Genomic DNA, 14,074 nt, shown 5'->3' with positions numbered 1-14,074 from the left:
CCATATCCCCAGCGCCGAAAGATGCTATATAGCTATGATATTTGCAGCCACGTCAATCGGAGTCTACCCCAAGCATCTCCTCGGTGTTCCTGCGAAACAGACGCTCCGCTAGCCCCGGCTTGGTCGCGCATAATTCCAAGCAACATTCGGTGAATGGACTAATATCAACGCTAGAGAATCGAGTGTGCGGCCAATCAGTGGCATAGATGACCCTGTTAGGTGCAACAGACAAGAACTCGCGTGCCATAGCTTGAAGATCACGCATTTGGTCGTCTTTGCTGAGTCGATACGGCGCAGACATCTTAACGTATGTCCTCCCAGCGCGAAGCAGGGAGATCAAGGACGAGAACCCTTGAAGGTTGTAGGGATTGAAAGTGGCACCATCACCGGCCCACGACGTCAGATCAGGGCTGCCAAAATGGTCGATGCAAATGCGCACGCCTAGTCGCGGCAGGATCGACTCTATCATCGGGACCATATCGAGGGGAAGATATATCTCGATGATCCAGTTGCGAGGCCGGGCAAGCTCAGCATGCTGGAGTAAGGTCTTCTCCAACTCGAACTTATCCATCACTTTCCCTACAGATTGAAGGTTGATCCTCAGTCCACGGACTCCAAGGATATGCCATTCGTTTAGAGTCTCCGGCTTAACGGTAGCAGGGTCAACCACGACAACTCCTCGGCCGCGTGAGGGACCAAGTCTTCGCAACGCATCTAATAAACATGAATTGTCCGTGCCATAAACTGACGGTTGCACAACGACGAGATTCTCAACGCCCAGTTCGGACTCAAAGACCAGAGCTTCGGGTAACGTATGCGGGGTGGGTTTATATACCGCTGTAGGAGAGACAGGAAACCGTTCAGGTTCCACAACATGCATGTGACTATCCCAGGACTTTGGGGGAAGTCTCTGCTTCAGCGATACACTTGCGGACGAGCCATATGGCCGTTGCTCCACGCGGGTGGAAATGATATCAAACGATATCGAGGGAGGCCCGCGGCGTATATTGGATTTGGCCTGAGCAGCGGTAAGCATCCCGAACGGATCTGAACATATAGCGGCGGGTTTCCAATAGTAATCAGGTAGGTACAGGTATAGGAAAAAAGGCTAAAATGAAGTCCTGGGGGGATACTCACAAGAGAGCAGCTCCAGCAACGCGATCTCACTCTAAGGCAGGAGGACGTAAGAAGTACCATGTCGGTTGCACCCTTCAACATCCGTCGATGTTGATCCAAATGCCTTCAACGCAGGGGCTTTTAATAAAAAGCACCCATTGTTTCCCAAGAGCACATTTTGTATCGAATACGATGTGCAGGCCTTGTATGACCCACTCCACAACACGCACATGCTGGTGACCAGGCGCTGGAAAATTTTGAGCTCGGAAGTTGTCCGTCAGGGAGGACCTTCCAGTCCCTAAGCCGCCATCTGGGCCTGTTAAATGAGCTGAAGAGCCGTCAAGCGGAGCCAAAAAGTGGATAGCTGCGGCGCGATCCGACATTAAAGTATGGAGTCACATGGAAGTCATCGTAATACGAGGAAGCAATAAAGCAATATGCAGAATCGGTTATGTATTGTAGCAATTGGTTGTTCAAATCCTAAGACATGGGAAACACAGGACAAGACAGACGGACAAAGCTCGGATGTTGACCGAACTCCTATTTAGCTCGGATGCCGAACACCCGGTCTTTCCCTCTTTTGTCGACTCCCTAGAGATCACATTCCATCGGCTTTATTGTTCATATGCCCCCACAGCTCGCTTAACTATATTCGGGGCCATGCAAGGGACCACGTCACGATGGTCGACCAATCCCTATTTCGCCTTGGTGATTGCTGTCATTGCCTGTGGCGGGATTCCGAAAGGTATCAACACCCCCCACTATTGGACTAGCTTATCGGACAACGATCGGCGGTAATATACAATATACAAGCAGACATATGCTAACTCGCTTTGTCCTCCACAGGCTATGACGAGGGTGGTTATAGCGCCAGCGTCTCCCTCCCCTCGTTCAAGTCCGACTATAACCTCACTAAACACCGATGGATCGACGAAGCAGAGCTAGCTAACCGAAGAGCAAACATCTCCTCCTTCAACGTGCTAGGCGCAGCATTTGGTGCTCTGATAGTCCTCGATCTCAATGATCGACTCGGGCGCCTGGCGGCGTGGCGGCTAGCATGCATCGTGTGGGCAACGGGAACATTGATCCAAGTATTCGCATCCGGTATATACGGACTGCTCTTGTTTAGTCGCATATGGGCCGGATTAGGAGCCGGCGGCCTAACAGTGACTGCGCCATTGTATTTGACCGAAATAGCCCCTGCTAAGACGAGAGGTCTGGTGGTGGGGATATACATGGTATTCTTACTGGCGTTTCTAGCCATGGGTGAGATTTGACCCTCTGTACACCGTACATTGTAAACATATTCGGCCCCAGATCTGACTCGCTACGCTTTCTTACAGGATTCTTTGTCAACTATGGTGCTAGCGTCCACATGGCGACCTCGCGAACTCAATACCGCCTAGTTCAGGCTGTGCCACTGATTCCTGTGGGCATCGCATATGGCCTGTCCTACCTTTGCCCTGAGACGCCTCGATATCTCGTTTCCAAACAGCTTCATCAGGAAGGGCTGGAGGCTCTGGCACGGCTACGTGGCAGGGCTATCGATGACGCCGAAATCACAAAGGAGTTCGCAACTATCGATGCCCGGCAGCGGGAGCGAGCCACAGACTTAGGATCTGTCTCTCATTGGACTATATTCAAAGAGACACAGACGAACCCGAATTACCGACAGCGCTTCTGGCTGCTAATTACTATGCAAACTATTGCTCAGTGGACCGGCGGGAACGGCATCACATACTACGTAACGAACATATTCCAGGTACGTCAATTCTAGCAAGTAATCATCAGTCACAGCAAGTAACACAGCACTAACATATGCGGGACAGTACGCCGGCCTAGCAGGCGACTCAACATCCCTCGTCTCCTCCGGCGCCTACGGGATACTCAAGCTAGTCTTCACAATGGCCTTCACATGGGGTCTGATCGACCTCCTCGGCCGACGCCGCTGCACGCTCGCTGGACTGAGCCTGCAGCTGTGCGCGCACATCTACATGGGTATATACATGGGCCTACGTCCAGGCTCAGCAGACAACAGAGACGCCTCTAACGCAGCCGTCGCCTCGGTCTTCGTCTACGCCGTTGGCTGGTCCATCGGCCTCTGCACAGTGCCTTACCTGTACGGCACGGAGATCTTCCCAACGCGCATCCGCAATGTCAGTTACGCGATTAGTATGGCATTGCACTGGTTCTTCCAGTTTGCTGTTGTGCGAGTTACCCCGAACATGTTTGTGTCGCTTGATGTCTGGGGCGCCTATCTCTTCTGGGCGCTTATTTGCTTTTCTGGGCTGGTTATCCTTGGTATTTGGATGCCTGAAACGAAGGGTGTGCCTATCGAGCGGATGGGAGATCTGTTTGACGGGCCGTGGTATCTGCGGTGGCGAGCTAAGCCAACAGTGTGGGATGTTGCTTCGCCGACTGGTATACCGCAGAATGTTGCGTCGAAGGATGGTCGTATCTTGAAGTCTATTGATTCGGCCTTGTGATAGTTCTTTTCGTTGTTTCCTGACATTCCATTGGTATATATATGCTTGTCATTTACTGATACCCCATTGTGTTATTATTTGGCCCCATGTTTGACTTTCATAGCGATTCCATTCTTTCGATTTTCGTGTTTTCAAGATATCCAGTCTGCTTTGCATATCAACTAGATCTTCTTTCCACCTCACAGTAGTAGTTGTTGAAATCGAGCGCAACGCCTCCGTGACCAAAATTATACAGCCAGGAACCATAGAGCTGCCTTCTCTTCCTAGTAATTGACGAAGCTTATGATGATTTCGCACGTTGAGACTAGATAGCTTTCACTATTTACTCTGGTGGTCGATAGGATATGTTCGCGGGCTTCGGACACAAGCCGGTTGTTTCACTTCATGGGAAAACAAAACTTGTTTCAGTTCAAAGTTAAGTGAATTTGGAGAAGTTGCAGACTTGTAAACGAGGTTGCGTACACGGATGTACACCTGGGAATACATGTTGTTATATCATTGGCCGTTGAAGAGATATATCTACATCGGACTGACCCTGGTTCTGAGGCCGCTGCTACATTGTATATGCATTTGGGAATCATGAAAACAAAATCAAGTCGGTGGGCATAAAGAGAGTGGGAGAAATGAGCCCAGCTTCAAAACCAAGTCCGAGTAACACTATACAAGATCATTGAGAAGGCCCACCCCAGCCCTGCTCAAATACAGGCGTCATATTCGTCGTAATCGGTTGCGCATACGAGAATGCCTCATATACCTCAGGCGCGATTTCATAGGATCCGGGATCGTCCATCGTCATGACGGCATTCGGCATCCCGCCTAGCAAGTGCGTAGGCGGCAGCTGGGGCATTTCGCCCGAGTGCGGAATGTTGAAACCTGGTCCTGGGTGATGGAACGTATTGTAGGTTCCCATCAGGGGTGGGTTTTCCGGGCTGGTGGTGTGGACTTGCGTGGCTATCGATGCTTGTGGTTGGTGGTGGTGCCGGCCTGGAGACACGTGGCGTGATGGATTGCTGCCTGCTGACGGGGACTGGCTGTGCTGAGGGTGGTGGGGATGAGGGTGATGCTGAGGTGGGGATTGATGATGCTGGGGGTGTTCCTGTTCAGTTTCAGGAATTGGAGCGGGGGCTGCTCCGTGTATCTTGATTTGGAGTCTTTGGAGCTCCAGGGATATGAGACTAAGCGCTGTTGTGATAACTGGGTTGGCGGCTTTGACTCTCTCGAGAGCGAAAATGCAGAACTTGAGTTTGTCTAGTGTTCCCGGTGCGGCGTACTTCAGGGCTCGGATCTCGAGTAAGAAAATCGATGCTGCTGTGTAGATGCTGTATGCAAGAGAGAGAACGACGTGGCTGTCACCGAATGTACGGCGGTATAGATCGAAGAGAGACAGGATTGATGTTGCTGATGCCATGCACTGTACAAGATGGTTGGAGTCATGTGCCTCGGGGCGGGCTTTGAACAGCCCGCGAGAGCAGAGAATTGGTCGGTGGAGAAGGATGTTGATAGTGTGGTATAAACAGCTAGAAGGAAAGGTTCAGTTAGCATTGCGTTATAATTTACGCAGGATTGAGCACATACTTCAAAATCACGATATGGCTCGGTGGTGAGTACGGAGGAAGGTCTACCGCTGCCATTTTCAAGTAGTCCGGTAGCTCATCCCACCAGTCCCCCAGATTCCTGGCCTGCTCCTGAACACAATCAAAGAACTCCGAGTCCGTGCTTCGGCGGATTGGGTCATATATGTGGATCAGAATCTGGTTTAAGATTTCCGCCAGACCGCACATCTTCATGAAACATGACGTTGAATGCGCCTGCGTCGGCGGATAGTGAGCACCGTCAGTGAAGCTCACTCCATGAGGTGTCCATATTTCGATCTCAGCGGTATCATCGAGAATCATGCGTGGCGGGCTAACATGAGAGTGCTGCATTGTCGGCGCCCGGCCGAAGTACAATGAAACCACCTTATCCCAGAAATAGCAGCTCCAAAATAGACGGTTCCGTATTTCAATGTCCTCATCACTCAGATGAGCGGATCCTGAATATTTCCGGCTGTCAATGGAGATACCCAAGTCGTCCAGCAGCCGGAAGGCCATGCCACTGTATAGCCAAGCTTGCGTCCGATTTCCACGTCCGCATTCCTGGGCACTGAGAAGGAGCAATGTCTGAATTGTGGGAATGCCTGCATAACCAACTTTCAGGGAGTCGAACACTCCAGTCAATGCGCGATGGGAGAATTGTGCACCGCCGTCGTAGGAGTCCAGAAGCGGGCCAACCTGAGGCTCCGCTTTGCACCACCGTACTGAGTGAGAGAGAATGGCATTTAATAAGACATCCGAGTAATAAGCCCCGTTGATTTTCATGTCACCTATCGGGGAAAGTTAGTGTCATACGTCGTCTGAAATGGCAAGGTCGAACAGACGTGTGAATGCAGGACGGTAGACGAAATTCCACAGCGGCTGGATCCAGCACCAATGCGAGTCGAGGAGATACTGGAAAGGCTCCTGCAGGAGTGGTGTCAGCATACGCATCCCTCAAACAATCCAATCCACCATGACCCATACCGGCATAGCAGCCATTTGCTCGAATGCCCTTTCCCTCCATGCGTTATTAACAAGCCGCTCTTTGCGACCCTCCAATTCCTGGACGTAATGCGAAGTGTTCGCCGTTTCACTCAACACCCTACTAGGCAGCTGGAACAAACTAGTCGGCCCGTGAAATGAGACGCGACCGTCATTTTCCACGTTGAGACCATCAAATGCCCGGGTGAGATCTTCAGCATCGGGATCGATCTTTATCTTCGGTCCGCTCGCGCTCGACTCAGCCGATGACGGCGATCTTGTCGCCTTCCGCGCCTCTTCCCCCTCACCGCGCTTGGATAACGCATCCTCCAACTGCGCAACCCTAGCCTCCAGCTGCTTCGTGTACGATAACGTCGGGGCTCTTTGTGGGGGCAAAAAAGAGGTATCAGCGACCGCGAACGAGGAAATAGAATAAAAAGGATCGACTCACAAGCTATACACACACTGCTCGTTGCGCGCGGCGCATCGCGAACACGACGGACTAGCGCCGTTACATTTAACCTGGCAAGCAGTTAGCTCGGCAATCTCGGGTTTCGTCCGAGGGGATCCGCACCTTGCGTTTGCGACAGGCCTCGCATGAGAAGGCGCTCTTCCGGGGGAGACTAGTTTTGGGAGGCTCAGCCATTCCAGAATAAGCTCCCAATTGGAGATATACCCCCCAAAAAAGGTCAAAATGAAAAAAAGGAGGAAGATTAAAAACAGGAGAGAAGATTTTTGGCCCCAACGTGGGGATCAAGTTTAGAAAATGAGATCGTGTTGACGTCGAATCAGCTTGAATACTTTCATTGGTGGGAGATTTGGAGATTTGGAGTTATCTAGCCCTGCCCCACTAGAGGTTATATAGGTTATATAGGATAGGGGGTGTTCTACTTTTTGTATATATGTTGTAGGTAGCCAGTATAGCCAATTAGATATGCTTCAAATGCTATTTGCATGGTATTCAATTGTATACATTCATAGATCCCTTATTTCTTCCCTTTCTTGCCGCCCTTGCCCTTCTTGGGATCCTTAGCAGATTCCGCATCTCCCTTGCCCTTCTTCCACCCGATATTACCATCGTGTCTCATCTGTCTATCATCGAGACGCTTCTTGTCCTTGTTGCTCAGCTTGACATTGCTCTTCTTGGTATTGGGACCGTTCAATTCAACGGCACCCAGCTTGCGAGAAACCTTCTTCTCCTTCTCGGTCTCGAACCACGTTCGCTTCGGCCGCGACATGATCTCGGCACCGTGTTTCATGAGGTTCTCACCCTTGGTGAATTGCATCTCGGCTTGAGATAACTGCTTCTCAGTCTTCTCCTCTTGCAAGATTTCGGCCACCTCGTCAGCCATCTCTTCTGCCTTTTGCGCCCAGCTGTCTGCAACGGCTTGTTCGATCACACGACTGGCGATCTTGGCGCCTTGGGCCTTGCCTGCGCGGACAGCAAGCTTGACGATCTTGCGGTCGGGCTCGGCGGCAATTGTGCACGCACGACCGGAGCGGCCGGCACGGGCTGTACGTCCAACACGATGCAGGTAGATCTCGTGGCTCTGGGGAGCCTCGTAGTTAATGACAGTCTCGACGCCTTTGATATCCAGACCACGAGACGCAACGTCGGTAGCGAGAAGGAAGGCAACCTTGCCATCTCGGAAGTTTTCGACGGATTTGATACGCTGTGTGGGAAGTTAGCCTTATTCATATATAGAACGTAATTTTGTTTAACATACCTGTTCTTGGCTCAGACTACCGTGTAGCTCTGCTGCCTTCAAGCCCAATAGGCTGAAAATGATACGAACGCGGTGAGCTTCCTTCTTCTGTCGGAAGAAGATAATAACGCGCTTTGAGTAGATTTCTTTGCACAGATGCAGAAGGTAACCGAGACGCTTGTCCTCCCGTCCGGGGCGGAGACGCACGAACTCTTGAACAAGGGTAGATACGGTGTTTTTCTTGGAATCGACCATCAAGCGCACTGGGCGGTTCATACCGACACGAATAAGCTTGTCGATCGAGTCTGTCATGGTCGCAGAGAACAGCATGGTCTGGCGAGATTTGGGAATTGTGGTGAGAATCTCGTTCAACTCATCGGCGAAACCGTCCTCAAGCATACGATCGGCCTCGTCGAGAACCAGAATCTCCAGGGTATCGACTGTGAAACTAGGCGAGTTGCGCATGTGGTCGATGAAACGACCGGGGGTGGCAATGATCACATCGGGGCGCTTCTTGAGCACATTCTCCTGCTCGCGAAGACTGAAACCACCAACCAATTGACAGAATGTGACGTCTGTGAAGGTGGCCAGTTTGACGGAAACGTTGTAACACTGAACAGCCAACTCACGAGTGGGCATCAGAATCACAACACGACTTGTAGGGACCTTCCGGGGACGGAAGAGCAGACGTTCGAGGATAGGAACAATGAAGGCAGCGGTCTTTCCTGAACCAGTCACGGCACTACCGACGATATCCTTGCCCAGCAGAGCAACGGGAATCGCCTTGCGCTGGATGGGGGTCGGGTCTGTGAATCCAACGGCGGCGAGACCTCGAAGTATGGGGCGGGAAAGATTGAATTCTTGGAATGTCATCTTGGCCATGTTGGCCTTGGTGTCGACCTTCTCTTCGGGGGCAAAGAACGCCTTGCGTTTCTCTGCTTCCTCCTCGTCCACCTCGCTCTCTACATCGGACTCTCGGTCTGAGCCTATGTCATCGGGGTGACCAACGGGTGTGGCGACAGAGTCGTTGTCGGATGCAGCATCGTCGTCGGAATCCTCGTTCTCGCCCTTATCCTCATCGTCCTCCTCGTCTTCATCCCCAGAGCCAGGCTCAGGGCCCTCGGCATCACTCTCTTCCTCGCCGTTCGCACCCATTCCAAAGGCGTCATCCGCCATGAGCTCATCGTCATCGAAGTCAACGGGCATTTCGTCGCCCGATGCAGCGTCGTCTTCAGATGCGCTGGCGCTCTCTTCCTTCTCGGCAGCCTTCTTCTTCTGCTTCTTAGCAGCAGCCTCATCCTTCTTGGCCTGCCTCCGCTCAATGATATCGTCAATATCGACAGCCTTCTTGTCTCCGGAACGCTTCTCCTCGTTGTCATCAATGCCCCAGCCATCAAAGCCTTCAGTGACACCACGGTTCGCGACACCGCCAACATCGAACTCGAACTCGGGGTTTAAGACGCCGTCATCTTCCGTTGCATCAGCTGCAGCATTGTCGTCCTCCTCTTCTTCCGACTCGGGTTCGGGGGCGGGCTCGGCATTCTTCTTGTTCTTCTTGGCGTTCTTCAATTGCTGCTTTTCCTGTTGCTTCTGCTTCTTGTTTTTGGGCTTGACGGATTCGACCTCGCGCTTGCGCTTCTTGTTGTCTGCCGGCGCATTATCACTCTGCATCTCGTTGTCATCGTCTTCTCCTTCGAACCGGGTTTCGTTCTCATCGTCAGAGAGCGTGAATACGAAATCATCGTCTTTGGCGGAACTCCGCTTCGCCGATTGAGGAGCCATTTTGGAGGCTGGCGCAAATTCCAGTGAATGTTTGGTAGCTGGATGTCTTCCACACTCTCTCAAACAGTCTTAGTAAAAAAATACCAGAACCCCAAACACTGTGCAAGTAATTCAATCTCGCCGAGAAGAAATGGATCAACATGTAAAAAAAAAGTTCCCCGGGCGGTGACAAGAAAATTTCTGATGACATAATCAATCTGCTTCGATCGAGATGCCAACCTTGAAACCTCCAGGGCTTCCTTGGCTGCTTAACTATCATGTTCTATTCCAATGTTATCATCAAGAACGAATTAACATAATCATACATTTTCAATTGACTAGCTGCTTAAGTTGGTATTTGTTCCCAGCTCAATATCTCCCGCACGCCCCTTCAATCTTTTTTTTTGGTGAGACATCCTGGATATAAACATCCTAGACACAGACCATTTGTCTGTCATTAGTCTCTTTTTTTTCGACTTTTTTCGCTTTTTCCTTTTTCTCCAGACCGTCGTTCTCTCCCTGTCGCCAGATTCTTTGAAGATGATCTCCGTCCGTGTTCCCCACAACATTCATGGCAGGCTCATCACAGGTAGTTGAGTATCGCAGACTTGGTACCACTCCCCTGGGGCTGGGCTTGAGCCTGACGTCGGTTCTTATGCCCATTGCTCACATGTGGGCCCCCGATTCGACGGGACATGTATCGAAGGTCGTAACTAAGAATGTGCGTCAGTAAGTACAGTCCAACATGAAAGTGAAAAGAAAAGACAAGGCATACCTCTTGTCATTCTTCACTCTCGCATTCTCGAATACGCACTGTTCTTTAAAGCCAAAGTCCCTCTCCAACCACTTTTTGATCCAGACATTCTCCTCTTCCTCCGGGGATGTTGCAACAGCGCAGACCATTGCTCTAAGGGGGCGGCCATAGCCCGCGCGATACTGCACTGTACCAGTTTGGTCGAACTCATAGTCGTCACTTTGTCTAGGGGTCGCACCAAAGCAATAGAGGATCATATCAACAAGTGCCCGTCCGATGTGCTGCTTCTTGCTGCCCTCTTGGACGAAGACATGCAGCTCACCAATGTGGTTGTCAGCACTCTTGCCGTGCCGATGGAATTCGACATAGGCGTAGCCAATCACGGGGTCGATCTGGTTGCGACACAAGCGCTTCGGTGGACGTCGGGCAGCGACGATGAAGGGGAAGTGGTTCTCTCGGCAATATTGAAGAAGCTCCGTGAAGTCATTCACCTCCATAGCTCGGGTTTCACTGCTCGAAGCTGAGTTTTCTGCATACCAGTTCATGATTTCGAGGATAGAAGAAGCATCGCATTCTTCTGCAGGACGCAAATAGATGCCGGGTGGAACAACTTTTGAATCTGGTGGTAATTCTAGCCAAGCACGGTAAGCCGCGGTGCGACGCAGATGCTCTTGTTCTTCCTGTTCCTTCTTCTGTCGTCTTTTATTGGTCTTTCCCAGGTTGTAGATGTAGCCTTCCGATGTCTCGTGCCAATGAAGGCGTGTCAGCTCGTCTTTCATGTCCCTAGGAGTGGGGATATGCTTGATGTCAGGGAGGAACATCGCACACTCTCCATCGGGCATCGCGGTTCCGTCAAAGAAGGCGGCGTGATAAATGTCAACGTGGCGGCCTGTCGGAAGCTGATCCCACCAGCTGCGAAACTGCTCTCTGACAATCTCGTTGGGAAGATCAAACGAAGAAATTCTGTGTTTGAGTTGGTCCCACTGATCATCCTGTTCTTGGATATCCAAAGTCCAGCCGTCGATGAGAGATTGATCAGGCTCATAAACAATTTCGTTGTATTTCGATGTGAATGTGAGGATGCCATTCTGGACGGCTGGGAAGATACGGCGAGATTTTGCGTATGCCTTGGTTTGAAACCTGTGTCGGGCATCCCGCTTGTGCCGAAATTCCGCACTGCTGGACCCTTTGAACTTTTCGATTTCTTCATATTCTTCGCCAGGAATGAAGTCGGGTGGGTCAGCTGTCCATGGCTCAGGTTCCTCAACGCCTTCGGCAGTCCTGGGCTTTGCAAGCAACTTATAGACACTGCTTCTCTGATCGACGCCAGGTCCATCCCTCGCTGCGGGAAGCATTTCAGGGCAAGAGTGACTCTCGTTTTCCATGCCGAACAGAGGCTGTTGCACGGGCTTGTTCTTTCTCCTCTGTTTGTCAAACTGTTTGGTCAAGTCCCAAGTTTGTGCCCAGCTCAGATTCTCTATGCTCTGTATGAGCTTGTTCCTTCCCATCTCATCCATGGATTCGAAAGCCTGAAGCATGGCTGCGCTGGAGCCGTTCGGGAACACTGTCGATTTTGGCTTATTGAAATTCTTGGGCGGCTTTCGATTGACAGTATTTCTACCGCGGAATAGCGCAGGAATTTCAGCTTCTTCTGCCATCTTGATATGACTTGGGTCACGCAGGATTGAATTGGAGTTCTGTAGATATCTTCAGGTTAGTCAGAATCCTCGAATATCAATGTCACAGTGTTTCTTTGGTCTATTTTAGGTCATCCTCTCGCTTTTATTCACCATCATGTGACATTGGTGAACGGGGAAGCAGTCGCAAAGCTCCATGAACCCACTTGGGGTAGGGCTTGCAACTCTGCCTGTTCTGCAAGCGTGTCACTTGGCGGGTGGCTTTGTGTTTGTGCTCAAAGGGTGTGACGGAAAATTTTTGGTAACAAGCATACCTAAATGATCGGATGCGTAACAGTCAGTTCGCCGGTGAGACGACTGTAGAGCGCGGTCCGTGTTGCGCGTACGCGGACTGAGAAAATAAATGATCGAAGTGATCGAACGTGCAAGAGACAAAGTTAGGAGAGGATGAGAGCGGAAAGGCGACGAGGGAGAGATGAGGGGGAAGAAGGAGACAGGATTATAAAGGTTGGGGGACTGGGAAACCTCGAATCGTTCGAGAAGTCGAACATCAACCCCCTCACCACTTCCTACTATCCGATTGTATTCTTGTGTTTCCCTCCTATCTAAACAATCGGTTTAAAAAAAACCATTCGAAGACTATTTTGCAATTGCCAACCTGGATACTGGATATCTGGATAAGCATATACCTAGGAAGGTCAAGATGAAGCCCATACCAATAATATACAGTCTTGACGTGACAGCGTGGTCTCCAGTCTTTGGTTTGCAGTAGATATATATACATACACATTCTGAAGGCTTGTATGGATTCGGTTGACGTGATCTAAAGTATTGAATTCCGGGATCGCCTTGCTACTGGTCGATGCTGTGTCCTGGCGTCCGATATAGTGCCTATTGAAAAAACCAAACCATCAATATATAGGCGAAAATACACCAGCCTGACATCCAGATAGGTAGATTTGAATATAGAGTAACGTGGAATTGACGGGAAGGATAGGAATATAATATCGGCCGATCCATCCGTCTTGAGCCTTGCAGCAGTTTTTCCCCTTTCAACTCTCCCGAACAAAACACCAAGCAGGATATTTTTGCAACCATGTTGTCCATACTTCGAAAAGCCCGCTTAAAGGACAAAGAAATGCGTATATTGATGCTGTATGGACTCTGACCAGTCGTTCAGATCGAGATGCTAATGATTGCAGGGGTCTTGATAATGCCGGCAAGACGACCATCGTCAAGCGAATTATGAAGGAGGATGTCACGACAGTCAGCCCGACTCTAGGATTTATCATCAAGACAATTGACTTTATGGGGTAATTTCCCATCTTGTTAATATCTCGAGCTCTGCTAACTCGGCGCAGATACAAACTCAACATCTGTGAGCCAATCCGGGTCTCTCTGGGGAACCGTACTGACAGTACTAGGGGATGTTGGAGGACAAAAGACACTCCGATCCTACTGGAAAAACTACTTTGAAAAGACCGACACGCTAGTCTGGGTTGTCGATGCCACAGATCGACTCCGGGTTGACGATTGTCGACAGGAGCTCTCGGGTCTGCTTCTTGAAGAGGTACGGATGACGTCCCCACCCGCAATGCGCAAATCTTGAACGGGTCAACTGAACCCATTCCAGCGACTTACAGGAGCTAGTCTGCTGGTATTTTTGAATAAGACAGATGTGGAACATTGCATGAGCGAGCAGGAGGTTCGAGAAGTAGGTCCAGGTTCTCCCTTTAGAGTTCGGGTGAGGCCGTTTGCTGGACTTGGCTGATATTTCTGCAGCGTCTTGACCTGGATTCAATCAAAACACACAAGTGGACTATCTTGCCATGCAGTGCAATGACGGGCGAAAATCTGAATGAAGGTCTGGAATGGGTGGTACAAGACGCCAAGGATCGACTGTTCCTTTACTAGAGAGATCGGGGGGAATCGGCCTGTATTTTCTCTTCCAAGGTTGATATCCACGCTTACAAGCTATTTAATATATGACATAGGTTATTAGATCTCAGATCTATTCATATATCTGTACTCCGTATTGTCTCACCCGTTATATAAGTGA

General features: G+C 50.4%; 6 protein-coding genes across 6 annotated transcripts; 2 read left to right on the top strand and 4 right to left on the bottom strand.

The window, feature by feature from the left end:
- Window positions 1–52: 52 nt before the first annotated feature.
- N7525_010345 (putative TIM barrel metal-dependent hydrolase) lies at window positions 53–1,036 on the bottom strand (the record flags this gene model as incomplete). Its single annotated transcript, XM_061215062.1, has 1 exon — window positions 53–1,036. One exon carries the CDS (start codon window positions 1,034–1,036, stop codon window positions 53–55), a length of 984 nt encoding a protein of 327 aa, XP_061067574.1.
- Window positions 1,037–1,776: 740 nt separating this feature from the next.
- On the top strand, window positions 1,777–3,602 carry N7525_010344 (uncharacterized protein; the record flags this gene model as incomplete). The annotated part of the gene is made up of 4 exons (XM_002561577.2): window positions 1,777–1,861; window positions 1,963–2,382; window positions 2,460–2,878; window positions 2,946–3,602. 4 exons carry the CDS (start codon window positions 1,777–1,779, stop codon window positions 3,600–3,602), a joined length of 1,581 nt encoding a protein of 526 aa, XP_002561623.2.
- Window positions 3,603–4,269: 667 nt separating this feature from the next.
- N7525_010343 (putative C6 transcription factor) lies at window positions 4,270–6,803 on the bottom strand (the record flags this gene model as incomplete). Its single annotated transcript, XM_061215061.1, has 6 exons — window positions 4,270–5,119; window positions 5,178–5,964; window positions 6,019–6,100; window positions 6,161–6,539; window positions 6,609–6,679; window positions 6,732–6,803. The coding sequence occupies 6 exons, from the start codon at window positions 6,801–6,803 to the stop codon at window positions 4,270–4,272; spliced, it is 2,241 nt and encodes a 746-aa protein (XP_061067573.1).
- Window positions 6,804–7,143: 340 nt separating this feature from the next.
- On the bottom strand, window positions 7,144–9,645 carry drs1 (putative ATP-dependent RNA helicase DRS1; the record flags this gene model as incomplete). The annotated part of the gene is made up of 2 exons (XM_002561575.1): window positions 7,144–7,830; window positions 7,885–9,645. The coding sequence occupies 2 exons, from the start codon at window positions 9,643–9,645 to the stop codon at window positions 7,144–7,146; spliced, it is 2,448 nt and encodes an 815-aa protein (XP_002561621.1).
- Window positions 9,646–10,207: 562 nt separating this feature from the next.
- On the bottom strand, window positions 10,208–12,036 carry N7525_010341 (GNAT family N-acetyltransferase; the record flags this gene model as incomplete). The annotated part of the gene is made up of 2 exons (XM_002561574.1): window positions 10,208–10,337; window positions 10,400–12,036. The coding sequence occupies 2 exons, from the start codon at window positions 12,034–12,036 to the stop codon at window positions 10,208–10,210; spliced, it is 1,767 nt and encodes a 588-aa protein (XP_002561620.1).
- A 1,075-nt stretch (window positions 12,037–13,111) lies between these two features.
- Window positions 13,112–13,929, top strand: N7525_010340 (ADP-ribosylation factor-like protein 2; the record flags this gene model as incomplete). Its single annotated transcript, XM_002561573.1, has 6 exons — window positions 13,112–13,170; window positions 13,218–13,328; window positions 13,377–13,393; window positions 13,440–13,585; window positions 13,649–13,729; window positions 13,798–13,929. The coding sequence occupies 6 exons, from the start codon at window positions 13,112–13,114 to the stop codon at window positions 13,927–13,929; spliced, it is 546 nt and encodes a 181-aa protein (XP_002561619.1).
- Window positions 13,930–14,074: the final 145 nt, after the last annotated feature.

The sequence above is a fragment of the Penicillium rubens genome (assembly GCF_028828025.1).
Source record: "Penicillium rubens strain IBT 27055 chromosome Unknown utg000004l_segment0_segment0, whole genome shotgun sequence".
NCBI lineage: Eukaryota > Fungi > Ascomycota > Eurotiomycetes > Eurotiales > Aspergillaceae > Penicillium > Penicillium rubens.
This window is presented reverse-complemented; position numbering and strand designations above follow the sequence as displayed.